The sequence below is a fragment of the Cyrtonyx montezumae genome, unplaced genomic scaffold, assembly GCF_038088225.1.
Source record: "Cyrtonyx montezumae isolate F1298 unplaced genomic scaffold, pur_monq_1.0 scaffold_2, whole genome shotgun sequence".
Classification (NCBI taxonomy): domain Eukaryota; kingdom Metazoa; phylum Chordata; class Aves; order Galliformes; family Odontophoridae; genus Cyrtonyx; species Cyrtonyx montezumae.
Window position 1 is genome coordinate 13,745,023 of NW_027071936.1, and position 26,988 is coordinate 13,772,010.

At 40.1% G+C, this 26,988-nt stretch overlaps 2 protein-coding genes across 3 annotated transcripts in view; one reads left to right on the forward strand and one right to left on the reverse strand.

Moving 5' to 3' along the window:
• MFSD8 (major facilitator superfamily domain containing 8) overlaps window positions 1-26,549 on the reverse strand; it is a 76,759-nt gene extending 50,210 nt beyond the window's left edge. The window contains exons 1-12 of the mRNA XM_065736454.1: window positions 26,440-26,549; window positions 25,590-25,675; window positions 24,940-24,983; window positions 23,588-23,828; window positions 23,166-23,279; window positions 21,661-21,805; window positions 21,087-21,145; window positions 20,509-20,617; window positions 19,688-19,822; window positions 19,198-19,301; window positions 18,844-19,100; window positions 16,966-18,324 (exon numbers count right to left, since the gene is read on the reverse strand). Coding sequence (XP_065592526.1) covers window positions 18,109-18,324; window positions 18,844-19,100; window positions 19,198-19,301; window positions 19,688-19,822; window positions 20,509-20,617; window positions 21,087-21,145; window positions 21,661-21,805; window positions 23,166-23,279; window positions 23,588-23,828; window positions 24,940-24,983; window positions 25,590-25,675; window positions 26,440-26,519 — 1,590 coding nt within the window. The 5' untranslated portion in view covers window positions 26,520-26,549 and the 3' untranslated portion in view covers window positions 16,966-18,108. The remainder of the gene's footprint in view (window positions 1-16,965; window positions 18,325-18,843; window positions 19,101-19,197; window positions 19,302-19,687; window positions 19,823-20,508; window positions 20,618-21,086; window positions 21,146-21,660; window positions 21,806-23,165; window positions 23,280-23,587; window positions 23,829-24,939; window positions 24,984-25,589; window positions 25,676-26,439) is intronic.
• On the forward strand, window positions 592-15,258 carry PLK4 (polo like kinase 4). Of its 2 annotated transcripts, none has more exons than XM_065736401.1 (16): window positions 592-762; window positions 1,155-1,250; window positions 1,938-2,033; window positions 2,128-2,242; window positions 4,445-5,474; window positions 6,346-6,446; window positions 8,013-8,383; window positions 9,308-9,412; window positions 9,723-9,825; window positions 10,507-10,656; window positions 11,512-11,642; window positions 12,378-12,469; window positions 12,847-12,985; window positions 13,703-13,843; window positions 14,269-14,375; window positions 15,052-15,258. In XM_065736401.1, exons 1-16 carry the CDS (start codon window positions 733-735, stop codon window positions 15,200-15,202), a joined length of 2,958 nt encoding a protein of 985 aa, XP_065592473.1. In that variant the 5' UTR covers window positions 592-732; the 3' UTR covers window positions 15,203-15,258. The 2 variants fall into 2 exon arrangements, with proteins under 2 accessions (XP_065592473.1, XP_065592472.1); XM_065736400.1 differs by lacking the exon at window positions 592-762 and adding an exon at window positions 1,012-1,068.
• Window positions 26,550-26,988: the final 439 nt, after the last annotated feature.

The window sequence follows — 26,988 nt, forward strand, 5'->3', positions numbered from 1 at the left end:
GCCTGTGCCCTGAAGCACATATACTTCTCCATCTACTGCGGCCAGTTTTAAAAGGCATTATCTCTGACTCCAAACGCTGTCTTTTGCATGATCATGCAGCATACTTTGAATGCTGTTATTCAGGATTAATTAGGAGTGCAGCTGGCCCCAGCATCACTACGCACTGCTCGTGCTTTGGACATAAGAAGTCACACAACTTCCAACATGGCTACCCAGACTAAAAATATGCCAGTGGAGCTCAACGGATAAGTCTCGCTCTTGCTGACCTTCCAAACGAATTATTCAAACCGCTGACGATGTTTGACGGTACACAACGAGACACGCTGTTTCCATTTCACGTTTAAGGATTGCTCAGCAGCGGACTCATAACACCACCCGCGATTACGAGGGACTGCTGTACGTAGCTCAGCTCCCTCAGCGAGGGCGCGCTTACCACAGCGCCTCCTAATGGCCGTGCATGCGCAATACACTCTTCCGCCCTAAGTTGAAAGATGGCGCCGCAGTTGGTCCCGCGCAACGCGGTTGCGTCAGGCGCAGCTTCGTTCGCGACGGGGAGGGGCCGGTAACGGCGCGGATTTTCAAAATGGAGGCGCAGGGGAAGGGGGGCGGCCGACGGGCCCACGAGTGGGCAGGCCTTGCCCGAGGCGGGCGGCGGAGGGCGTCGTGATGGCGAGCCGCCGCTGAGGTCCTGAGGAGGAACCCTAGCGAGACCCGAGGAGAGCTGCCGGCGCCATGGCGACCTGCATCGGAGAGACGATAAAGGTGAGGAGCGGGGGGCCTGGCCCGGGCCGCCCCGCCATTTGCCGTGGGCGGGACCGTCCCCTACGGGGTGGGAGGCGTGGGGTTGAGGCAGGGCGCTGTGTGTGTCTGCGTGTGTGGCGTTTTCTGCTTGTGGCGCTGCTATGGCAGCGGCGTCACCGCGGCCTCCCACGGGAGCGGCGGGCCGGGCGGCGGGAAGGCGGCTGCCCCGTAACGGTGAGAGGAGCGGCGGGCATGGTGTGAGACGGGCGCGGTACGAGGAGGACGATGCCGTGCACGGCGCTGCGGGGCCCTGAGGGCTCCGTGCAGGTACTGTCTGCATTAGCTCCGGGCCTCTTCGAGGACGTGCTCTCCGTCGCGCTGAGGTTGACTGCTGTTTTGTTTTCGCGTTGTAGGACTTCAAGGTGGGGAACCTCCTGGGAAAGGGCTCCTTTGCTGGAGTCTACAGAGCGGTATCCCTGAAAACCGGTCTGGAAGTGGCTATCAAAATGGTAAGGGGGAATCTGCACCTTCTAGAATTCCCAATAGGCAATTGCAGCAGGGATCTGGACTCGTTGCTTCTGGGTAACTCATGTTGAGAGCAGGATTTGCACCTGGAAGGTGCAGCACAGCCTAAAAAAAGCCCTTATTGATAATTTCCAAGCATTAACGTTGCTGTTAATGACTTGAGCTGAGATACTTGGTCAAGGTTGGACAGTCATCTCTGTAATTCTAATTCAGAAATAGGCACTTTACTTTGTTTAGACTGTGTGGCTGGAGCAATCTTGAGCATAGGAGGAGCTTGCAGCCCTTCAACTTATGATAGCCTTGAAATGTTTCCCTTGCTGAAAGGGCAAACCTTTATGTAAGAAACTTTCATTTCCAAGGTAATTAAAGCTTGCAGAACACAACTTATAATTTTATTTGCTTTTTTAATATTAATTATATTTAGCATGTGTGGCTTCCGAAGTAGGGGGATAGGTTTCTCTCCAAATTTTGTTACTGGTTATTCATTGGTATTTGTGTAAAATTGCTTCTTCCTCTGTTTCTTAAGGTATTTGCTCATGAAAGGCATCTAGTAGGCAAAACTTCAACCTTGCCTGTATGTCAGGGTTTTCAGGCCAAGTATGCATCGAACAGTGAAGATTTTGAGTTCAGTTAACTGAATGCAAGTAATCAATATTGTGGTCTGTTTTCAGATAGATAAAAAAGCCATGCACAGAGTGGGGATGATACAGAGGGTTCAGAATGAGGTGAAAATACATTGTCAGCTAAAGCATCCATCTATCCTTGAGGTAAGAATCGCGGTTTTTTTGCAGCAGTAACTCCATGTGTGACTTGCTGTGTAGTCTGCAAAATGTCTTCTAATTTCCTTGTTTTGTTTTTTAGCTTTATAACTATTTTGAAGATAGCAACTATGTGTACTTGATACTTGAGATTTGTCACAATGGTGAAATGAGTAGATACATAAAGAATAGGAAGAAACCCTTTTCTGAAGATGAAGGTGAGACTTTTTTTTCTACATGACTCTTTTTGTGTTTACATGTTGGCTTATTCGATGAGTTTAATTATGAAAAGAACATTTAAAACAGCTGTCAATCTAAAACTGAATATCTTAGTAACTTGTGAGAAGTGCTAGCCTGGACATAAATTATGGAAAACATTTTCACTTGAACTTCTGTTTCTGTTAACACCCTTTGACAGTAGGTTGTGCTATTTGGGGTTTAAGGAAAGACAGCAGTGTCTACCAAAAGGTGGAGCTTACTTTTATGCACCAAGTTAATTGGTTAGCCTTCTGGAATCTAGCTCATCTTGTACAGGATTATTGAAAATCTTTAATGTGTTCCAACTGTGTGTGCGTAAATGAAGAACAAGCAGTTAACTCTGTGCAAGGGTAAAGCAAGTGAAGGCTGTGACAGAGCTGTTATCTCTCTTTCCATCTTGCTTGTACCTCAAATAAGAGGAATGAAATGAAGTCACCCCTCCTAGTGACAGTTTAGTTTAAGGAATGCAGCCACCTCTCATTTGAACATTGGATTACAGGAAGTGAGGGAACCAAAAATGGGTGGGGGGGGAACCCGTGCAGGCTCTGGGTGTATTTGTGCTCCTGGAAGCACAGCTGGAAGCACTACTGAGAGGGAGAGAACAGGAGGACGGATTGACCTGGGCTGCTCTGATCGGGTCACTCAGATGCTCATGCAGTGGTTCAGGCTGTGACCAGACAATCCCACTACAGCGAGTTATGTAAGGGCTCAGTTAGGAAGAAATACTTCAAGAGGAAGAAATAACTAATTTCATGCTTTGTCTTGGGTTTTTTGAGAGACTGTCAGCTGAGGAGAAAAACTCAGCCATCCCACTATGGTTTTGCTTCTGTTTCTATGAATATCAGCAGACTTAAAGAAGAATTGCATCTTAAGTTTTGAGTTCACTGTTAGTAATTTTTAAACTGCAAATTGGCTGTTATCTGTTGTGAGTAGTGTTTGCAGAAGTCTAGCAGGGAAGCGATTAACTGCACTTAATAACTTATTAATGTTCTTCTCGTACAACTGAGAGTGAGAGAATTTCAGGAGAGTGTTGATCACTTAAAGACAAAGCAAAACAATGCAGTTTCAAAAGAAGAAGCAGTTAAGTAAACTGCTGTGTTCAGTGATTTAGGGCATGAGCAGATGTAGTATTCTGGTTTCACTCCATCTGAGTTCAGTGTTGCTTCTGCTACTCCCAATAATGCCATGGTGATGGCTTTCTGCACAGCTGCTTTAGTTTACCTGCCTCTCCATATATTTCTAGTTTTTTTTTTTTCTGTCAAAGTACTGTAAATAGAGACTATTTTGAACCTATCACAGGGCTGGATTAAAGGAGTGCTGTTACGCAGGCATCTGTTTAACCCGAGTCTTCAACAGAAGTTTGTCTGATCAGAGCCTTAGTTCTGGAAGTTGATAAAGCCGCTGACTTGGATTTAGGACAAAAAGGCCTGTTTAAATGATTTCTACAAATGTTTTTTCCTCTGCAGTTGTTGCCATCTGCAAAGAGAGAAGGGACTATTGTTAATTGTTTCCTTTATAAAGAATGCTTCTTACAATTGATGCAATGGAAATATCATAATAAATGGTGCTGCCTGAGCCCGGGTGAGGTTTTGTTGTTCTTGCTGCAGGTTAAAGTTGGAATGTTTCCTGAATTTCTTATGTAAGAGAACAGAAATATTTTGCCGTTACTATATATGTAGAAGATTGTGAGAAACTGAAATAATTCTAGCTTTGCCAATTTGCTAATGATAACACAATTATCCAAATTGTTTCCTGTTTTTTGTAATCTGCACGTAATCAAGATGCTTGGCTTCGTGTGTTTGCTTCTGAAAGTGAGGAGAGCAATTTACAAATGCAAGTTCTTGGAAAACTGATATAAGGGATTATTTTCAGTTGGCCTATGGTAATTGTGTGCTTCTGTTAGCACAGAAACAAGTTAGATTACTGCGTTACAGGTTGTCATTTTATGGACTGTTGTAGAAGGTAGTCTTGCTGTCCTGCTTCAGGCAAAAAAGTGCAAAGTGTTCCTATATCATTATCATGACACTTAAATAGTGATAATGTTACAAGGGTGTTCAAGAAAACATCAAGGCCAGACAAATAGCAGACTTGAAAGGGTTATTATTTTCAGAGCTACAATTTCAATTATAGCACTAAAGCATTTTTTCTTCTGCTTTTGACAGCCCGACACTTCTTGCATCAAATTACTACGGGTATGCTCTATCTTCATTCTCATGGAATACTGCATCGGGACCTCACCCTTTCCAATCTCTTAGTCACCAGTAATATGAACGTCAAGATTGCTGATTTTGGACTAGCAACTCAGTTGACGTTGCCTCACGAAAAGCATTATACCATGTGTGGAACTCCTAATTACATTTCGCCAGAGATAGCCACAAGGAGTCCACATGGACTTGAGTCTGATGTTTGGTCTTTGGGCTGCATGTTTTACACTCTTCTGATGGGGAAGCCACCTTTTGACACTGACACCGTGAAGAACACGCTGAACAAAGTAGTACTAGCAGAGTATGAAATGCCAGCCTTTTTGTCAAGAGAGGCACAAGACCTCATACACAAATTACTTCGCAAGAATCCAGCAGATCGTTTGAGTCTTTCCTCTGTATTGGATCATCCTTTCATGTCCAGGTGTAGCTCTGCACGGACCAAAGATTTGGAAACTTCAGAAAATTCCATTGACAGTGGAAATGCTACCATCTCTACTGCTTTTACAGGCTCTTCCAGCATCAGTACCAGTGACTGCTTGAAGGAAAAGAAGAAGCTTTTAGCGGGACAGCTACTCCCAAATAAAATGACTTTTTTTCCTAACAGTAAGAATACCAGTAATGCTCTGTCTGTAGATGGGAATGGTTCTTTTCAGCGGGGAATTCAAGGGAAAGAAATAGAGGCAAGTGGCAGGGGAAGAAGCATGCAACTTGCTGAAGAGAGACCACGTTCCCGCTACCTTAGAAGAGCCCACTCCACAGATAGTTGTGACACATCCCGCAGTCAGACTCAAGGACTATCAAACATCATTGAGAAATGTCACTCCCTCGACTTGCTTTCCAAGCCTGAAGGGGGAGCAGAGGAAAAGATCAAGTGTTATTCACCTGCTAACAGCTATTCTGATGTGGGAGCAATTTTTAAGGGAAAGACTTCTGCAAGTTCTGGCTCTTTTGAAGGGCAGATATCTCCACCTGTGAAAGATCAACCACAGTAAGAATGAGCTTACATTATGAATGAGAGTTGTCTTATGTTAAAAGGATATATTTTAGTTTGTGTTTTGGAATTAGACTGCATTAAGTACCGAAAACCTCTATGCTTGTAGCTTGATTACCACATAGAAAGGGTATTACTTAATCTCCTTCATATGGAGAGGCTTAGCTTCCTCCTGTCCCCTGGCTTAAAATTCATAGATGCAGATTGTTTAGTGGCTAGATTGTAGCTTTTACTTTTCCTGATAGAGTACTGCTAGTTATTGTTGTCTTTGTGCAGCAAGCTGGGTACTTCGTACTCCACAGTGGTTGTGGTAGAGACCCTTGCTGATGTCTCTTTGTAGGGGACACAGATGAGCAGGTAAGTAATTCAGTGTATGACTGCCAACGTAAGTACTTGCTCTGGAATTTTTCAGTTCACCTTTAGCAATGCCCTATACAACGACAAGATTTAAGAAAAAGGTATACTTCAAGGATTATAAAATGGGCAACACTTTCTGTCCCATAAAGGAGGAAACAAACAAAAAGTAATCAAAGATAATGACCGAAGACTTAGTTTTGTTTTTATATTTCCTGCATGAGAATCCTGGCTTCTTTATTCTCACTTACTGGACAGACCTCCCCAGCGTATACAAACCAGCCCAAGTGTCAAATGTGCAAGGGATGCTGGGGTCTGATCTTTGTTTTTCTGTGCACTGCTGTGCAATGAGAACCTTGCTCTGTGATAAACTTAGTTGTACGCTCTCAGATGTTGTTTTCCTATTTCAATAGCAGGAGGATTTTGTGTTGTAATTTCTGTAGCTGTAACACTGTAATGCTTGTTATGCAAGCCTAGTTGGATGTACTGTTTATTACATACTTCTATTTTACAGCTCAACTCTTCTCTATCCAGTGAAGCCTCCTTTTGGCTTGTTAGAGCAGAAGTCCCAGGCTGAAACTATGCAGCAGTGGCTTGGAAGCATGCAGACAAATGGTGAGTTACTAATCATTTATGCATCTTGGCACTCAAAGTAGAGTTGTGTCCTGTAACTATTTCTTTAGTTTTTCCAGGTTTTCTTTCTTTGAACTCACGTTAGAAGAGATGAGCCCCATAACTGTGATGCTGGAGTGTAATACTCGCATCCTAAATATTGGTGACTGGATGCAACCACAAGACTTTTTTCTGAATGAAAAACATGGTAGACCTTAAGCTGAGTTGTCCATGTTAAAATTTGACAGAGCAATTGAAAGAGGAGAACGATTTCTTAAATCACTTACCTGTGGAATCGCTCTAAAGCAAGAAATAGGCTGTTGAAAGTATTGTTTCGTTCTACTCTTTTGGACTAAGGTGTAGCGTTCTAGCTTCCTGAGGTAGGAGTTTTTAGATAAAAAGCTTTCTGAAGTAACCTTTTCCAAGCTGTTGGGTTGATAAATGAACTATATGTAAATGCCTTCAGAAGAGTGAAAAAACTGTATCTTATGTTTGAATACTTAGCTCCCCAAAATGAAGTTGTTTTTATTTTTCTCAGCATTTTAGCAAAAGCAAATGAAGGCACGATGAGGAAGACTTTTTTTAGGACCTACACAAATAATTTGGTTCTTAACTGAACTTATTAAGCTGGTAGATGACTCAAAAGCTCTGTGAATTTAGATGTGCAAATAAAGAAGCCTTGAAAGAAAATGTGATCTCACTGAAAAAGAGTAAGATAATGAGGTTGCAGAAGGAGAGGTGGAGGAAGGAACAAAAGACACAGAAGGGAAGGCAGTCTTCTTGTCATGCATTGTGTTACACCTTTTTCAAATCATGAAATTTAATCGTATAACTAAATCATAAATTTGTTTGTCTTTTTTGTTCTGATCTTACGGGACTCCTTAACCCTCCTATCTACGTGAAACTGGAATCGTGTCACATATGGACCAAATAATCCTATCTTAATTTTTGGTTGTTTCTCAGCTGTTCATCAACATGGCAGGAGTGCGTTGCTTATTTGGGTGAGGCACCTTTGTTATTTAAGCCCTTAACCATAGGCTTAAATATCAAAAGTGTTTAGAAGCAGTTAAAGGAAGCTCAACTATAAGAACATGTTGGGTTTTTTTTCTCCCAAATGAGTGGCTGGAAGGCTTTTTGAATGCACATTTAACGTCGAGAGTACTGAGGTCCTGGTTGATGCTAAACACTATCGTTAGCTAACTTGAAACCTGAGTTTAGATGTGAATCTTTGTGGTTATATGGATGGCAACTGATTAATTATCTTTCAACAGATTGTTGAAATCGTAGCAGCTTGTTTCACAGTGCTTTTGTGAGGTGATTTGACATGTATTAAGGCTGTCATAACGGAGATTTATGATAGTCTTAATTTTAAATAAAGTGTATTTAAAATTAACCACTGATATTTTAAATAAGGACTGATATTGTTTGGACTGAGTATTAAAGAAATCACATTCTCTGCTTAAATAAGCTGCCTAACGTTTTTAAAAGCTTTTGAAACGCTTTTAAGAGATTTTTATTTCCTTAATAATATTGTTTAAATCTCGCTTGTTCTTTTTTTAATGCTTTCAGCTCAGCTGAGACCACCTCAAGACCCAACCAATAGTGGTCATGCTCATGGAGGTTTTCGTTATCATCTGGATGTGCAGCAAGATGGATCGAGACATGGATGGAACAACTTGAAGGATATAAAGAATCACAATGCATCCCGTGATTGTTTGAATTCTTTAAGTCAGGGAGACTCAAACAAATTCATTTCTGAAGTTTTCTGTCCATCTGAAAAAGTTCAGTTGCCTTCACGTAGCCTTGGGCCAGCTTCAGAACAAAACCAGACCTGGGGCAAAGAACCACCAGCATGTCAGAAACCTACTCTGCGAAGTATAGCATCCCCTCTTAGTACTTATAGGCTACGACCAACCAAGCGAAAAACAAGAAATGCAGTGGTAGGTATCTGTTTTTAAAACTGAAACTTTACTATGTGCATCTCTTAGAAAATTCACTTTGGAGATCCAATTTTTTTCCTAAAAATCTATAGTTCAAGTTGGGTTTTATGAATTTATACTGCTAGTAATTCAGTTCCAAAATGTATTATTAAAATTCATCTTAGTTTTCCTGTGTATAGTATACTGCAGCCTTGTGGCCACTTCCGGCACATACTGTTTCTGCATTGGTTGTATCGTACAAGCAGAGAAACTACAAGAAGATATAGGAACTACTGACCACATATGTATTCCCTGCCATCTCAAATATCTGTACTGTTTATCTGTGCTAGTTACATTTAAACTTCAACATGGTTAAAACATTGCCTAATCTGTAGAAGCGTTAAGTAAATGCATCAGATGTAAAAATAGTGTTGTTCTCCATTACTTGAATATTTTTTCTCAAGTGCTGCTTTTTCCCTATCTTGTAAACAAGCTAGATAATGAAACTTATCAAATTTGATTAGTCCCTACTGACTGCGTGAGTTTCCTGGTTGGCTTGTTGTTCCTGCTATCGCTTAAAAGTGTTTTGTTGTATTTTCTATAGTCTTTCTCATTTCTTCTCCCTCCTCCATTTATTTTTTTTTTCTTAATGCTTAATAGAGCTGATGTGTTTTGCTTTGGTTTGTCACTTAGGAAGCCACATCTTCCCAGACCAGGCTTGGTCCGTGCAGAAGCGTTCTGTATTAATAGCACTAACAGTGAAAGTTCCTGTGAGAGGCATTTATCAGTTTGCAGTATTTTCTAGGAATATAAAACCAGCTTAATTCTAGAAAGATAAACAGTAGGATAAGACATCTGTGGAAAAAATGTTAACTCAGCCTGTCAAGAAGTGGTTTGTTTTTTTTCAGTCTAACCTGTTATTTTTGTTTGCTTTATTTTTTTCAGGTGAGCATTCTAGATACCGGGGAGGTGTGTATGGAGTTAATAAAAGAACACGGTTCACAACAATTTGTGAAAGAAGTTCTCAGAATATCTTGTGATGGGAATATGGTGAGATTTTTTTAGTTTGATGTTATTCCAAATGCTTTCTGTATTCTGTACTTTGCGTTCTTGATTTTCATTTGAGCTGTTATTTGCTGAAAAATGCTTTGTTGATGTCTGTGCAGCCTTAAGCTCCCCTTTGCACTGACGCAGTGCAGTCTTATGGATTTGGACTTAGGGTATGATGAAGTATTGTTGAAAGCTGTTGCTGTGAAATTGTTTCGAAGAGTAGAACACTTAATGCTAAACTACCCTAATTAAACTGCGACTTACTTCCATGGGAGATTCAGCCATGAATGTTGTTTCCCCTCTTTTTCAGATTACAGTTTATCACCCCAATGAAGGAAGAGGTTTCCTTCTTGATAACAGGCCGCCCATTCCTCCTGAAGACAGCTGTATTTTTAGTTTTGACAACTTGCCAGGTACCACAACATCTGTTTTTTAAATGATGACAAATAATGTCATGCTTATATGAATCTGGACTCTTATTCCCTTCACAATCAGAGTCAAAGAATAGTTTAACTGGGAATTTTTCTGGAACTTGCTGAGAATGTAAGCAAAATTTTAAGTAACTTATGCGAAAATTATGAGGAACTTGCTTACTTCTTTGACAATGCAGTGTCCTGAACTTGAGAATTCCACATTTTTTGTTATTCACAGTGGAAACTGTCTAAATGTGAAATGAAGAAATAACAAGTAACTTGAAAAAAACTTCCTGTCTTGAATTTGCTATTCCTAATTCTTACATAGCTTGAGGTGAGAAGGGGGGAGAAAACTACTGGAAGGCATTGATGTAATAGATTTTTATCAATTATAAAGCCAGCTGGGCTGCTGTAACTACTTAAATGAGGCATGCGCTACTTTGCTCTCTTTCATTGGTGTTCTGAACTATGTTGATTGAAGAAACAGCTGCTAATGGGGTGCGTGCTTTTTGAGATATATTGAAAATGGTGGGTATTAATCTCAGTTTCTTTCATATTTCTGTCAAAGACTGGAATATTACTTAAGGTTGCAGCTATATATATACGTATTCAAGGTAGTGCACAGTGTGTAATCTGACAAATGGTTCATGTTTTAAAATGTTGAGTACTTCTGGTTTTTAGAAACGTACTGGAAAAAGTACCAGTATGCAGCCAATTTTGTGCAGTTACTGAGAACAAAAACTCCCAAAGTTACGTTGTACACAAGATATGCCAAGTGCATGTTGATGGAAAATTCGCCTCCTGCTGATGTTGAAGTATGTTTTTATGATGGTATGTATTCATTATGGCAATTATGCAAATTGTTATTTACGACTCTAAAATATTGTTCAACAATGAACATTCCTGGTTGAAGAAATACAAGAAACACTGTATCTATCACTCTGTTTTTATTCTAGCACTCAGTTTATTCATTAGTTTGTTTCTGGTATCCTCTTCAGTGAATGCATTACAAAGGTATTATTGACCCATGTGTTTTCTTTTATAAGATCTTTGGCTCTACCTTTGGGAGTTAACCTGCTTACTGAAAGGTGTGTCCCTACTCCTCCAAGCTTGCCACAGTTTTACACTATTAACTTTAGAAAGCAGATGGCTATCTTCTCCAGCTGTACCTTTGTTAAACCAGAGTGCACTGACTGTTGTTTACTCACCACAAACTTCTTGGAATGAGATGGATTTGCCACATGTAGATAAACCTCAGAAGTTACAATTAAAAAATTAAGGAAAAACGGTCTGTGACTGAGTAACTGCCATTGAAAAGGTGGCATCAGATACTATTAGATCACCCTTAACCTGTTTTTGGCAATGCTGTTAGTGATGGTAATTTTATTTCTGATTATTTCTGATTAATGCTTTAAAAGGTGGTTCTTAAAATGTAGTAAATGCATGATGGAGGCTATTTATATAGTGATCTTTTAGCATAGAGGGTATTCCACTAATGTCACAGACCCAATTGAAGTAGTGTTTTGTTCCTGCTAGTTTCAGCGCTCATCCAGACGTGTTTGTGTTATTCAAGTAATTTGGAAGTGGGTGAACTGCATTTCAGTTGAGTTGGAATGTAGTAGCAGGGATGTGTATTTCATAGTACTGGCTTTGTATGCAAATCAGACTACAAAATGCTTTTTACAGGTGTAAAGGTACACAAGACAGCTGGTATAATTCGTGTGACTGAAAAATCAGGGAAATCCTTCACTTTGAAAGGAGAAAATGAAACGGGTTTGCAGAAGGAAATGCAAGTATATATGGACCATGCAAACGAGGTAAATGGCTTGATATTGCCTTTTCAAATGGAGGGAAACCTTAATACATTAGACATAATTTCACAAATAAGCTAAGTGATGTTAGAAGCACATTATTCAGTACAGTGATGAGTGATGGGGAAGGACTTGTGGTACCTGATGGTTTGGTGTTTTTTTTTTAAGAGCTCATGTTGATGTAGGGATAACAGTAACACTGCCTCATGATGAAGGCTTAAAGGAAATTCTTACTGAATTGTTTCCCTGCTGAGTGAAGGGATCAAACAGAACAGGCTAAGCTGTTTCACGCTGTTTTTAAGACAACTACAACTGCTAGTGCTTAACTGGGTTGCCTGCTATCCCTTCTTGTGTCACCCAATTAGCAGTCACAAGAGTATTTACCATGTCTTTGAACTTGAGAAATGGTAAAAAAAAAAAAAAAAAAAAGCTAAGTGAATAAAAAAGATGAATTCAGTCCGCCTTCTGTTCGGTAACTTTCTGGAATAGAATATGGGGATGGGTTGTTTCCCTCTCTAGTCGTGCTGAAAGTGGAGAAGTTGTGGATTAAGAGCATAAGGCCAAAGTTACCAGGAAGCGTTATAGTAGTACAGTTGATTTTTTTTTTTCTAATGGCAGTCAAAGCTATTATTAATACTCTGGAAGAAAGCATTTCCCTGTATAGGCCTACCTGCCACAGTATAAGTATGAAACAGACTGTTCACCGTTAAATTTGAACAAGCTCAATCAATCTAATTCCAGGGACATCGCATATGCCTTGCAGTGGAATCTGCTATTTCAGAAGAAGAAAAAAGGAGCAAGGGCGTTCAGTTTTTTCCAATTACTATTGGAAGGTAACATTTTCACCAGTACATGTTAATCGTCTTGAGAATTCCTCCTAAGCAGCCTTCTGCAGCTCATGTAAGCAGATGCCAGAGTTTTCTTTCACAAGGATTCATAGCCATTAGCAAGAAAATGATTAACTTTATGGCCTGTTAGAAAATGCTGTTTTGGTCCTGGTACCTTTCTCTGATACTAGGACAAAAAATTCCAGTGTTTTTTTTAGACTTAGCCAAAGTAACTGATACGTATGAAAACAAGTTCGCTGCAGACTGGAGCCATCAAGTGTAGTCTGTGGTTTATGGAATGACAAGTTAGGTCTTCTCATTTGTTTCTTTAGTCCCTTTTGGAAAGCGTTTTTTTTTTTTTCCCCCTTGTCTCATTTTTCCAGGAGACCTGACAGTATTGAATCTTCGAAGGCTCTGCTGCCTCTGTTGTTGGACAGCACCAATTGTTCAACAGAAGTTAAGGCACTGGATAGAAATAGAGCTGCCAGTTCTACTCCAGTTCAAACTCCGAACTGTGCTCCTGTAAGTACACAAGAACATACAGCAAAGACTGTCCAGTAGGGTTTGAAATACTGCTGGTTTATTTGAAGTAATGTAATCATCGTGAATGTATGCCTTTATTAACCATCTTTGAGCATATTGACTAGAAACTTTTGCTTTCACTTAATTAACGTGTGGTATCTGTATTTGAAATGGACTTCTCAACTCATGTCCTCCAAAGGTTTCTCACAAATGTCTCCTGGAAATGTAGCTTGATAATGGCTTTCTTGAGTTAAACAGAGCTATCTTATATTTGGTTTGGAGGGCTCTGATTTGCCCTCAGGCTTGTGGTAGAAATAGCAGTCATGGAGGATGTTAGCAGTTGAGGCTAGCATTCTGAAAAGGTGCTATGTTTGTCTTTCTGTAAAGCATAAGTATTCGTCTCCAAAGTTGGATGGAATTTTCTGACAATGGAAAGTGGAAAAAGAAGGTTTCAGAAGTAGTCTGCATAGGGCTGAGGTTTTCCTCTGTGAATGTGGTGAATCAGTGGAATAACTGTTGTTGTAGTGAGCCTTAGGGTAGAGTAAGTCCTCTGAAATTTCATAGGCATTTACAATGTAATGCTGTTAAATGAAGCATATCGGCTAAATCTCTCTGTACATAGGAAAAGATGAAGGAAACAAGAGTGGTAATTAGCTACTGTAGTTGGTGTATAATCACTTGGTCTTACTAGCTACTACTGTCATTTTTGGGTTTTAGGTGGTATCGTATCAGAAGTCTGCATTTATGGCCAGTGCTGCTGAAAGTACGTGCTCCTCTGTTCCTCAGAAGGAATACAGCCCAAATTCAGTTCAACTTGTAAAATCAGTCTTCGTGAAAAATGTTGGTTGGGCTTCGCAGGTGAGAAATGCACAGTGATAAAGGAATGTTATTTTTTAATAATGAACTTAAAAATTTTGATTTGTCGAGTATATACCTAGATTTCTATACTTAGATTTCTGCTCTGCTTCTGAGACTGGAGTATTGTGTAAAGATCTTTCAAGTCAGCTTGTTAGATAGATGCCGTGGTGAACTAAAAAAAATGAAAAAACTTAGTAATGCCAGTGGAGTATTTAAGTTATAGTTGTCACTTTTTTTATGGCTACTGTTGCCTAGTTGAATACCTTCTGTCATTTAAATTACTCTCTAGACAGAAGCTCAAGTTGTTAAAACTCAGTTTGCTTAGGTAGAAGTAAAGGTGCTATGACAAAGCATTTCAGTCTGGAGTGATTTGAAATGTGTATTCTTTGTTTTTTCTTTCCAAATGGTGTTGTGTTCTTCGTTAGCTGACCAGTGGAGCAGTATGGGTTCAGTTTAATGATGGATCCCAACTGGTGGCCCAAGCAGGGGTTTGTTCTGTCACTTACACCTCTCCAGATGGCCAGACGTCTAGGTGAGTCAGTACTGCTGTAAAACTAGTTCAGTTTACTGTCAGCTTAAGGCTCCAGAAATTAAGTCAACTTCATAGCTGCTCCTTTTTGTTGCTGTTAAAACCTACCTTTTCTTTCTTTTTGCTGATTAGGTTATGCAATCTTTATGAATAGTAACTTTGCTTTTAGGCTAACAAATGTTTTGTTAATTAAAACAATAAAAAAAACCTGGCACTGAGTCTATTAGATAGTCAAAGAAAACAGCTACTGTTTGTGTAGTATTGTATTCTCCTCCCTCATTTAAATGTTTAAATCTTTTTCCCTTTTAAGTTAGGGCTAGTGTAGGGAAAAAGTTTTAGAGAGTTAAAATATCAACATCGGTGCATAGATGGGAAGTGCTCAGATGAACTTTAGGACATAATTTGGATGTGGGGCACTTGCCTCACTTGTACAGCCACTCAGTGTTATGCTTCCTCTGTGCAAAGTCCTAGATGGTAACATGTAATCTGGGTATTACTGTAGCTTACCAATACTTGGAGATGTAATGTTGTGTATCTGAAATAGTTCCTTGAGTTGAATACGTACGGGGATTGGAGGGAAGCAGGACTTAAGTCACCAAGCTCCATTTAATTTGTCTGTCTATGTATACGTAAGGGATTTGGGTTTTGCATTTAATTATGTTGACATTTGCCTTTGCAGGTATGGAGAAAACGATAAGTTGCCAGAGTACGTCAAAGACAAGTTGCGCTGTCTGTCTTCTATTCTTGTGATGTTTAGCAGTTCAGCCGGTCCCCACCATAACAGCGAAGCAGGTTTTCGGGCACAAGAGCTTAACAAACACACCCACTGACATAAAGTAACCACTGTTACTAAGCTCATCCAGGAATTCTTCTGAATTATGGTTTGAAAAAATAGGAAGGTAAGGATTGTACAGATTTTTGTAAGATACTTTACAAGCACATTTTTCTTCAGAATGACAGGATCATCTTGCTCAAAGAAAATGTTGAGCAACTTAATGCTAAATGACCTCACATTTTGGGAATCTTATTTTTTTTTACCCACTGTTTACTTATTGTCGATGATCTAAGAAAACTTATTTTTGTTGATGTGTTTGTTTGTAAATAACTTGTATTTTACCTCTTACAAGTAATATATGTAAATATGTACATGTTCTATACCTTTTTGCTTTTATTTTTGTAGCAGCACCTTTTGAACCCCCCTGCACAAGTGTTTTATACCCCCTAAAAATAAATGCAGTGGTAAGCATCTAGATCTCTTTGTTTGATATTCAAGTTCACGGAGACCCTTTTCCTGTAAGTAGTAAGCTTAACTGTACCAGAAGCTGATGTGTTATTTTACAGCATCGTATGTTGGTGTTGTAAGAATGGGTGAAGCAATGGGGCAAGTAACTATAAAATTGCTTGTGCCAAGCTTCTTCTAACTTGCTGAACTAAAAATTCACACCATGATTTGTCTATTTATTATTCTATGCCTACATGGAATAATATGTACAGGGCTACAGGTAACTGAAATACATACGGATGAAACTTGACAGGAAAGCAGATTAAGCATGCTGCAGTGAACTGTTTCAGTTTGTTAGTTAATAAACAGTTTTTATTAACTTCAGCATGATTCATAATGTGTAAGATAAGGTGGAAGTATCTGTTATAAACACGTGACAAACTGAACCAGCACTATGAGCATCTGTTTGAAAGCATTTTCTTCTGTGCTGATATTCCCACTTATATTAACACTCACAGGTGGTATGTGAGCATTCCCTGTGCTCTTTGATAAACCACGTCGGCTGGAAGGCAGTTAGAGCTTTTAAAACGTTCTGTAATCTCTTAATTATAGTACGCTTCCCATTTCTATTAACGTTTCACCCCTTGATGAGGTGCTGGCCATCACTGTGTGTTTTAACAACTTGTAGTACTGCTCACTGAAAACCTTCAGGCATAATCCACTCTGGGTGTGCCGACTGAAAGTACATATAGTTAGAAAAATCCTAAGTAGTCAACAGCAGGAAGTGAAATGGTCTGAATGCTTAGGAAAGTTTAATTCATGAAGAAATGTGACAGGGAGGTAGGTACAGTTAAATTACAGTATAGATTAAAAAACCTTTCAATACCAAGAACAGTTAAACAGATTCAGAGGCTGATAACCTGTAACAACCATGCAGTAGCTTAAACAACAGCAGAATTGGTGAAAATGCAACTCCTGTAGCCAAAAGCATTTCAAGTCTTGTGCAATCAGTGTATTGTTGAGGCATATTCTGTATTCTGAATATTCATTGGTTTTATCCTTAACCCTTGAAATTAATAAAAATGCTACAGTGCATTCAAGTTTGTGCTTTGTCCTAACAGTCAACACAAACTTAATTTTAGAAAATTGCTGCTAGCCTCCCTGAAAACTCTAGTTTCTCATGTCCAAAGAACTCTTGGTTGGCTTAACTAAGTTTTTCTTGGTTTGTTTTCACCACTAACATTGCCAAGTCATTTTTCATAAGCTTTTGAAATTATGCAGCAAGAAAGAATGAGGAAAAAACTTGCTGCATTCACTTGAGTAGGTATTGAAAAATAACCTTTTATTTCAGTAGTCTTACAGTGCTGTAACATTTATTCTTAAGAATATTTTAGTACATTTAATATATTCAGATATCCCATAAGCATCAAACAGTAGGTATGTTAAGACAGCAGCTACAACTTCTCCTCAGTGGAGGTATTTGCAGGCTTTTTTTCCCCCCCGTAGCACTGAAACATAAAGTGAACCCTAAGATTAATTTAGGCCCCATTATGAAGAAAATATATTTAACTTTGCAAAGTAAAAATAATTTATTCAAATGTAAACCTGTTTCTTACACTAGATTAACAGAAAGTAAGTCTACAGATATTAGTCAACATCTAAGGAGCCATCAGTTTTGTTCTTTTGACTTAGCATTAAGACAGATCACTCAGGCAGCACAGTGCATTCAATTGCACTACTGACAATGGAAGTGTACACTACTATACTTAGTAATTCCTCCTTTTAGTATCATTACCAAAAGCTGTACGTACTTAGTGCAGGTCAACCTCCTTGCTATAAAAAGGCATTCACTACACCAGTACCAAAAAAGTGCACTAATTACTGTAGTTCAAGTAAGTCACCAAGGCTGATTTTTCAATGGCTCTTGGCCAACTTAAGTAGCTAAATCCCACTTATTTTAGTGAAGTAGGCACCTGCTTTCCTCTACAGTTGTCACATTCCACATCCTTGCAGTGCTAAAATAGAGTTTCAAGTGATACATTTTATATGAACCAGTGCTTAGAAACTAGCAAGCTATTACCCAATGGTTCATTAACGTAGTGATTCTTCTGTACAAAGTGCTTGCAGCTCAATTACATAGTTAGAAAACTTATTAATCCTGATTCACAGAATCAAGATATTTTATAACTTCTTCCTTAAAGGGACGTACTTAACTTGTGTCCTTCACTGCTGCACACAGCACAAAGGTGCGTGTGAGCATTTCAGATGTGCCACTGTATTGATTAAGCTCATTCACATCCTTCCTCTGCTGCTAGAGAAGTGTACAAGAAAAGCTCTATAGCAGCAGGTATAGCCATGTAACAGGGTAAAATGGATCTGTGTTCTGTCAGTGACTAAGTACATATCTACAGTTGTTATTGCACATCCAACTAGATCAGTGGTTAGGCACTCATTCAAAAGCAGCGATGAACTGTTAATTTTCAATTACTTCTATCTTCTCATTCCGTAATGTGTTTAACAACTCTCTTCTTGCATCCTGCCGTGTCTGACAGAAAATGCAATAAGTCTCTTGTATACTATCTCCAAGACTAACAGAGAAACTACAACTACTCCACATATTAAGCTAAATGCCCAACGTGGTCCCAAGTGAGTGTATATCTGGCTCACAAAAACCGGTCCAAGTATGCGTGCTCCACTTCCAGAAGCAGTTAGCCATCCCATGTAGACACCCTAGAACAGAGTTAGTTATACAGGATTTAGCTAAACATGAATTCCCACCAACTGCCTGAATTATAAAAGGTAGAAATGTTAAAGCATTTATTTGTCTAAAATTGTACTAAAGCACTGAGTAGTTAGTTTCCAAGAGTACTGTTGAGCTTCTCTCATTGGTAATTTGAAGGCTCCACCAAACTACATCCACTAGCCTTCTGAGAATGTGCTCTGACACTTAAATGTTCAGACTCTTACAGCAAAGTATAATGTGGAAAAATTAAGTCACAAGCTTTAGGCTTAGTTATTCTGAAATTTCCATGCTGTAAGATATGCCACACGTTCTAGTATGATCCTTGTTTTATAATTCCTCGCTGTGGCTGGCCTGGATATTAAAAGCAGCTTAGGATTCCTGGCATCTTCTGCCCTGCCTGAAATCTGCTACTATTTCACTGTGAGGAATATTAGTGAAACGCCTCGTCTGAGTAAGTAAAACAAATGACAAATAAGTAAAACAAATGGATGAATCATTGTGCTCACCTGAGGTTTTGGGCCTAGAATTTTTGAGTATAAAGTGTAGGACATAACGTTACAAACTGGATAGCCCAGTCCTATTAGTATGTCAGAGGTGATATACTGAGCCAGATAGATCATGGGAGTATTCAAGCACCAAGACTGTGTGACGGGGCAGCCTGCAGGTTCTGAGTGGTTGGAAGAAAGCTGCATGGGTTGCAAACTCCAGAAAGGCATCACCATTTCACTGGGAGTGGTCTGCGGAATGGAATTATTCTTTATTTCTGTGAAAAAAAGTAAAAAGTGCCAATAAGGAAAGATGCAATAAAAAACTTTCAGTAAAACATTAGAACTGTAGTTTAGCATAACTTTGGATTATACCTTGCCATTGGATATTTGGTAGTCTTTTCCCCCAGGGCAGTAAGATAAAAAATCCAATTAAGACGATCAGTAAGCCTGCATGGAGTATGGCACGTTCACCTGTCCTATCAAACAAGGAAATGAGAATTAAATATATCATTTAATTACTGTGTTATTTGGGAAGGTGCTAATGATTGAGCCCTCTCACTAACTTGTAGAAAAGATGCCTACGGAAACATCTGTAACAAAAATAGCTAAATAGCAGTAACTAAAAACTTGTTTTACTTGTGATTCTAAGCTAAAAGAGAAACAGGGAAGGGGGTTGTGTGACCAGAATAGAAAAATAGCTGTAATATCAAGGCTCAGTCAAGCACAAGTACTTCATTGTCATAGCATGCCCAAATTCCCTGACAAGTAAGAGGCCTCCGGAACACATATTTGGACTTGACAGAAAACTTTTCAGTCTTAGCTAACGTAAGTAATAGAATTCCAAGAAGATCCAAGAACTTACTTTTTAGACAGCATTTTAACCACCAGGAAAACAATAACTGATTCAACGCCAATCGCACTAAGGATTATTCCGTTATAAAAAACAGCTTTTTCCCTGGTCCAGGAATACATATCCATCGTCAGTGGAGTAGCTATGCTAAATTGACAATGCAAAATACCATTATTACTACTTAATTAAACAACAAATAAACCAAAATCCAAACATCTATATACACAGAAGTGCCTGTAGAGAAAAGTTGTCCTAAACACAGTCTGGAAGCATTTTCTCCCATCAGGCACACCGGGTACACACAGGCTGATTATAAACCAATTCTGTCATTTATAGAAAAATAAATCCACTAGACCAAATGCAATACAACAGCCCATTCTCGCAGCATCAACAAAATATTTCAGATAGCTTGTGAAAAGATGATAGGGTTATCTGCACATAAAGAAAATGAATGTGAACGGATTATATTTTTACTAAAATAACAAGTACTGTAAAATCCTGTATTTAAAAAAAAATTGCATAAACAATATAAAAGAATTGCAAATATAACTGCATCATCAATTGTTTCAATTGTTACTGAAGTAAGAGCTTCACTGGAGCCTTTACAGTGCAGAAGTTTAAGATATGTATAAGCATCCATTCAAAACCTTTTACATTATTGCTCCATGTACTATACTGTGCTACATATTGTTATGTACTACTGCTCGTTAAATCATTACTGTCTATCAGGATATAGCAATTCAATTGCATACAGTTGGGGACTTAAAAACACTTGTTTTTATAAAGACTTAGTTAAACATCACAGTATTTTGGGAGAACATAGACAAACTTACGTTTCAAAGACTGCAAACACAAACAAAATGACAAAGAAAAGAAAATTAACTGCTACGACAGCAACGTGGTCAGTGTTTCCTTCTGCATCCTCATCCAGAACACTGCTTTCTGAAACAAGAGAATAATCAAATCTGCAAACTAAGCTTTATTACATTATGATCACAGACTAATTTTTTTACTCTGTTAAGTGTTTAAGATGCAGTTTGGTGGTCAGTTAGACAGTTAGTTATGCTCTGACAATTTAAAATGTTTTTCAGATCTAAATGGAACTGCTGAAACTCCAATTCTTCCGAGAGAAAATGATTTCATATTGTTTACACCATCTGCTGTCCCACAGTAACGCTGGGACTGGTTAAGTTCCACGTAGCAGCAAAATAAGCAAACTGCTCTACACGTGTTACGCTGGAAAGCGGAACATCCACAGTTCCTCTTAGAAGGTCAGAAGTACACAGCAGTGTAACTCCCTGCACGACAGTGGAGACTGTTACTCTGACCCAGGCAAAGCATTTCATAGGCCAAACATTTAGCTGTAACGTAAAACTTCCAGATTATCATCAAAAGAAGAAAAGATAGTTACCTTCTCCTTCAGAATTGATACTGCTACACTGCCGTCCCATGTCATCCACTCGATGCTCTCTGGAAAAGTAGAACTGTTTTCAATAATATACATATTCATTTGATCTATTACTAAGTGTTATTTCTAAATGGCATCATTTCTTACTCTAATTACTCCCAGCTCCTTTATTTATCACCCGTGCAGCCAACATTTAACTGCAGTGACCAGCATTTAAAAAACAAAATACTCTGGTGGGAGAATATTCAACAGCTATGTACTGTCACTGCCACCAATGGGATAATTGCATAAAAATCCCCTCTCAGCATTCTTATAAAAAAGCCATAGAAAGTGAGAACCCTGTAAGCAAACTGCTTTTGTTTCTCTGTAAAAAAAAAAACATGGGCAGAAACCATCAGTGTAACGTTAAAGATCTGTACTACAGAAAACAGAAAGTCTGAAGTAATAAGAAAGAAAGATTTATAGTTTCAGCACTCCAGATTTCAGGCTTGCTATTCCTTTTAAGCAATGCAGCATTCATCACAATCTACCCAGTGAACTGAGGGGGAAACTGTCTTTAAACTTTTGATTTTATTACCTGAATATAGCAAAGATGAGAATAATATTAATAATTCCTAAAAGAGCACCAAATAAAACTGGTGCTGTATACATGTTCAGCTGAAGATGAATTGATTTCCATGTTATTCCTTCTTCACCAATAAGTGTAAAACAAGTCTGAAAAACTAGAAACAGTCGTATTAACAAAATCTTGAGAAACAAGAAAATATTACAACACAAAGGATAATCATATAACAACTTTGCTTATCTAGTTTTCTAATTGCTAAATACAAGATTTTACCTGTCAGTCTTCTTAGATTCTGAGAATCCTGTTCTAAATAAACTCATGGATACCAGGGGAATCTCAACTAGCCAGAGAAGTTTTTGTTACTTTTAAATAAAACATATAATGTATACTGTACACATAATGGAATTACATTTAAATAAGTTGATTTTCAATCCTGAAAGTATCGATGGTTAATTTTCTTTGCTGTGTGCAGATTTACTCTTTTTACTATTCCTTCTCTATGGAAAAGCTTTGCCCTGGAGTATCCCTAAAGGCGAGCTAGAGAGGAGAGTATTATTTTATTTTCAATGAAGTTTAAGTTGTTGCAGAGCCAAAGAGTCATTTACCATGAGGAAACAGACTAAGAGTCCCTATCAAATCAGGAAAAGGAATTAGATGAATTTATGCCCTGTGCAAACTGCAGAATGAATACAGATCATTTGCTGCTTGCAGACTCTTAAATACTGTATCAACAGCAGTTTGTAGCAACTAGATAGCAGTTACAATCCACTCGAGAAAACGCTCTGCCCTAAACATTCTCCTCACTGCATCACTGTACACAGAGCACTTCAGGCCTAATAACTGATTATCTTCAACTTTAACAGACAACTAACGAGTAGAAGCTGCTCAGGATAACACTGCTGGTCACTTCACAACGCAAGCCAAGTCTAACCCATTTCTCCCACAAAGGTAATAAGAGTATTTCAGGAGCTACATAACATCTGACCTAACAAACACCCCTTGAGCTCTTAATTCCCTTAGCTCTCTGTAATATTTGTCACTTGTCTTTGTTTTTTGCGAATATGAAGACTCTCCGATGTTCACTACAAGGTCAGAAAGAGCTCTTAGATGTTATTTTCTACATGTGAAGCCAAGTAGATTTTCAGTCATTTCTGAAAGGTGGAAATGCTAGCCTGAGTAGGGTAACATTAAACTCCCTTCTCCATGAATAAGCTGCCAGTTAAATGGAGAATCTTGGAAACTGTTTTTCGTGCAGTCAGTAGCACAGAAGTGCTAGTTTTTAAACTACAGTGAGAATTTCTCAGGAACTGAATATTTTGTTTGCATTGACATACACACGCACATATGAGCAGATCCTGTTTATTCATGACTTTACTTTGATACCACTGGCAAACTGTGCATTGAAACCATCCAACATAACAGCTGCTGAGAATTTCTACTTCCAACGCCCAATTTCTTTCTGCAGAATACTAGAGAAAAGCCAGCACAAGAGAGGTGAAGAAGTAAGAAATGTCTACCTGGTCCTAATATGAAGCCTACTGCTTGGCAGGCACTGGTATTGGCCATGGCACTTGTTCTTTCTGTAAGAGAAGTGGCTCCTGCAATATACGACCGAACCACAGCCACGTTTCCTTAAAAAACAGAAAGAAATAACAAGGGAGTGTTCGAGTAAATACTAAGTTGTACTCGTAAATTCTCCAGTTACAGTTTCTTATTTGCAAGAAAATAATACCTGTGTGAATATGCATATTCATTTACAACGGTCCAATTATGTAACTTCATTATAAACCAGTTAGTACTGACAGACTCTTTACCTTGGGGTTATTAATGAATTATCATTCACATAATGATAAATCAGGTACTAAAATATCCCGCTAACTATCTTACACGAGACACAACATCTATTAATTTTCAGAAATATAAGTTATGCCGTGATTACCTGCTCCAAATCCCACAAGAGCACGTGCAGTAAGCATGTAGTATTTGTTGTGTGAATGAGGTACGTGAACATAGGCATAAAGACAATTAGCAGCTACTGAAATTGCAGTTGAAACAACAAGAGGTTCTCTCCTGGGTCTGTAATTGGACCATAGACCAAATAGGGGAGAGGCAACCATTTGGCCAATGCTGTATGAAGCTATAATCCAGCCCAAGAAACTCGCATCTGCTGTCGGATCAATCTGCAGAAGCAAACAAAGCAGCTGTAAGGGTGAAGTATTAAAGCTTTTTAGAACATTTTATATTCATTACTTGAAATACTTGACTCTGCACTGTGATTGAGTGTATATGCAGTATTACCGTGCAGTAACAGTGTCCAACATAAGCTATCCCTGAACAAGTTAGCATGTCTGCATGGCACCGTGCAACAACTACATAAATACACTACGCTGGGCCTCAGAAGCAGTTGCTTTCGCATACAACTCTGTGTAGGGCAATAAACCTTGGCTAATGGTCTCAGTCAGTGCACCAAACTGACAGAAGGTACTCTCCTTCTGAGACTGAAAATGGCCCATCAGCAGCAAATTCAACTATTTCTCATACAGCGCCACTAACATTACAGGCTACAGACCTAATTAAGCAATAAGGTAAGTTTACAGGCTAGGAGCAAAGAATCACTTAAGTCACCTCTGCACATGCCTGAATCTGTCCTGATTTACAAGGCTGATGATGCATTTTCTTTTCTTCTCCAACCCAGCACCAGCCTCAATTTTAACAGTATCTCTAACACTCTGCCCAGGATATGTTCTTCCAAATTTGCATCTGGAACAGTCTTCTATAATTGCATGGGAAGTACAATCCTAGCATAAATTAAAATAGAGTTTTTAGAGACCTTTTACATTGCGTTTGATAAGAATGCAACAAAGAAAGAAATCAAAATGCTACCTAGGAGCACAAGCAATTTCCCATTAATGGTATCAAGAAGGTCTGCACGTAACAATCCAAATCGGAACGCAGAGTTTCCAGAGTCAGCTTCCTTTTGTTCAAAATGCAAACCAGCATTACGTATTATGCTTCAACTCTACAAATGTATTCTGGACAAGAGATTTCAATGGACTCATTGTTCAACAGTGAAATTATATTGGAAAACTAAACATTTTTGGATTATGGTGTACCTTCATCAATTCAGGCAACTGAGATTTTACAGAACGGTGTAAGCAATCCGTTGGTGGCAAAATAGAAGTCTTGATATAGCCACACATTCCCCCTTGCTGCACCTCTACATAGCACCGCACAATTTCTGAGCAGCTGTTCTGTCCTCTTACTAATTCAAAAACATGAATATTTACAAACCTTTTGGAGATATGGCCATACAGACATAATTACAATTGAGAAACCTGCAATGCAGTAAAAACACAACTGAAGTTACTACGTTTGCCATGCCTATTAGTAATTCAGTTCACTGAAACTACTATGGGTTCATTCATCTGCTCCTAAGTCTGTTATGCCTGCCACCTCAAAAAGCTATGTATTACATGCTCGTTTACTAGTAATTCTTGAAAAGAGGACCTATTTTTAAAAAGGACATAATACAGTCGAATATGTACTGAGGAAGAAAATCCTACAAAAAGAATAACGATGCACAAGTAAACTGCAAGGAATTTTTCCTTTAATGGAAGGACAACAAGGTCTCTGAGTAAGAAGAGTCCCTTCATACACAGTATCACAGAACTGTAGGGGTTGGAAGGGACCTCTGGAGATCATCAAGTCCAACCCCCCTGTCAAAGCAGCTCCCTAGCTCAGGCTGCACAGGTAGGCATCCAGGCGGGTCTTGGACATCTCCAGAGAAGGAGACAAACACCACAAAATGCACCTTTTTATGGGCATAAAAGATCAGTAGTGTCAATGGAGCTAAGTAGTTAAAATCTGGAAAACCCTGTAATGTTCACAGCTAAACGCAACGGCTAAGCAAATAACACTGAAATCCATCCACGATTACTCACCGACGCTACTGAGAAACATAGTCAGGTACATGATCCAGATAGACCTCCACCTGCTCTTGTGATGCTCCTGAGTTTCCACGACATCTCTGGTTTTTGAGGGCAAAAGAGAAAGAAATCACCATCGCATTCTTTCAGGACACCGTAAACACTTTTTGTGGACATCCCACAGTACATCTGCATAAGTGCTTTTAACTCTAATAGAGCAATGGACTTCTGCACAGAAAGAAAGCACTGTTTTAGAAGCAGGCTCAAAAATACTACAATGAAAGACGCAAAAGTTAATAGATACGGGATAATAAAAATATTGTAATACATACGATTGTACTGTATTATAATAAAAGGAAAAAAAAGAGAAAAAAATAGAGGTGCACCACCAGGTATCGTTGCATCCAAAAGCACTGCATGGGAAGAACTCCATCGAGAGAGATCTCGATGCAATCTCGGCCTCGGGAGCATCACAGATTTCACACAAGCGCTTCCACAACCACGTATTAAGCCACAAAAGCCCAGACTCCTCCCAGAGCCGTGACTAAAGCAAACAAACCAAAACCTCCGACCAACCGCTGCCTACGCTCAGCGTTGCAGCAGGTCTAGTTCTACTGCTACCGAAAGAACACGACGACAGCCGCTTCCCACACAGCGACGGCGCTGTAAAGCAAACGCCGCAGCCGGGGACCGCCGGGAGGAACCGCACCGCAGTTCGAACGCTCCGGGCCCGACCCGGAGCGGGCGGCGGCGCTCACGCACACGGCCGCGATCCCGCGGGGCGGAGGGCCGCGCCGCCGGTGACAGCCGCCGTGCCCGGGACGCTGAAAGCCTGTTGCCGCAGCCGCTACCGAGCGGGCCGTACCTGTCCCGCTGCCGTTGCTGCCGCTCCCGCTCCTCCTCTCCGGGCCCTAGCAAAGGCTCCCGCCCTTCAGCGGCCGCCATACCGAACTCCGGCCGCTTCCGAGCCCCGTTCCGCCGGGATCCGCCCCCCGCCTCTCCCGGCCCGCCGCCAGAGGGCGCTTCCCTGGGGCCCAACCGCGAGCGGCGGGGCGGGGGGAGAGCCGCCTCACGTCGGGTGCCCTCACTGCGCCTGCGCGCCGCGCCGACCCCGCCTCGCCCTCCCCGAGCGGTGCCTCAGCGGTGGCGGTGACGGCGAGGGCTGCGCCGTGCTGTGGGGTGAGTGACCTTTGCGGGACCGAGGACGGGTGGGGGAAAGTTCGCAGCCCCTTGGGGCTGGCTGCTTCCTCCCGGAGCTCGGCGGGCTTTCAGAGCTGGTGGGCACCTGCGGGCCGCTCTCCGCCGGGCCCCGCGCTCGGGCCGCACGACCCAGCGGCGCTAACTGCGGTCGGACGAGCGCTCCTGGCTCAGGCCGCTTCGTTTTGCTCGCCCCGCTCTGCATCCGCTCGAGTGG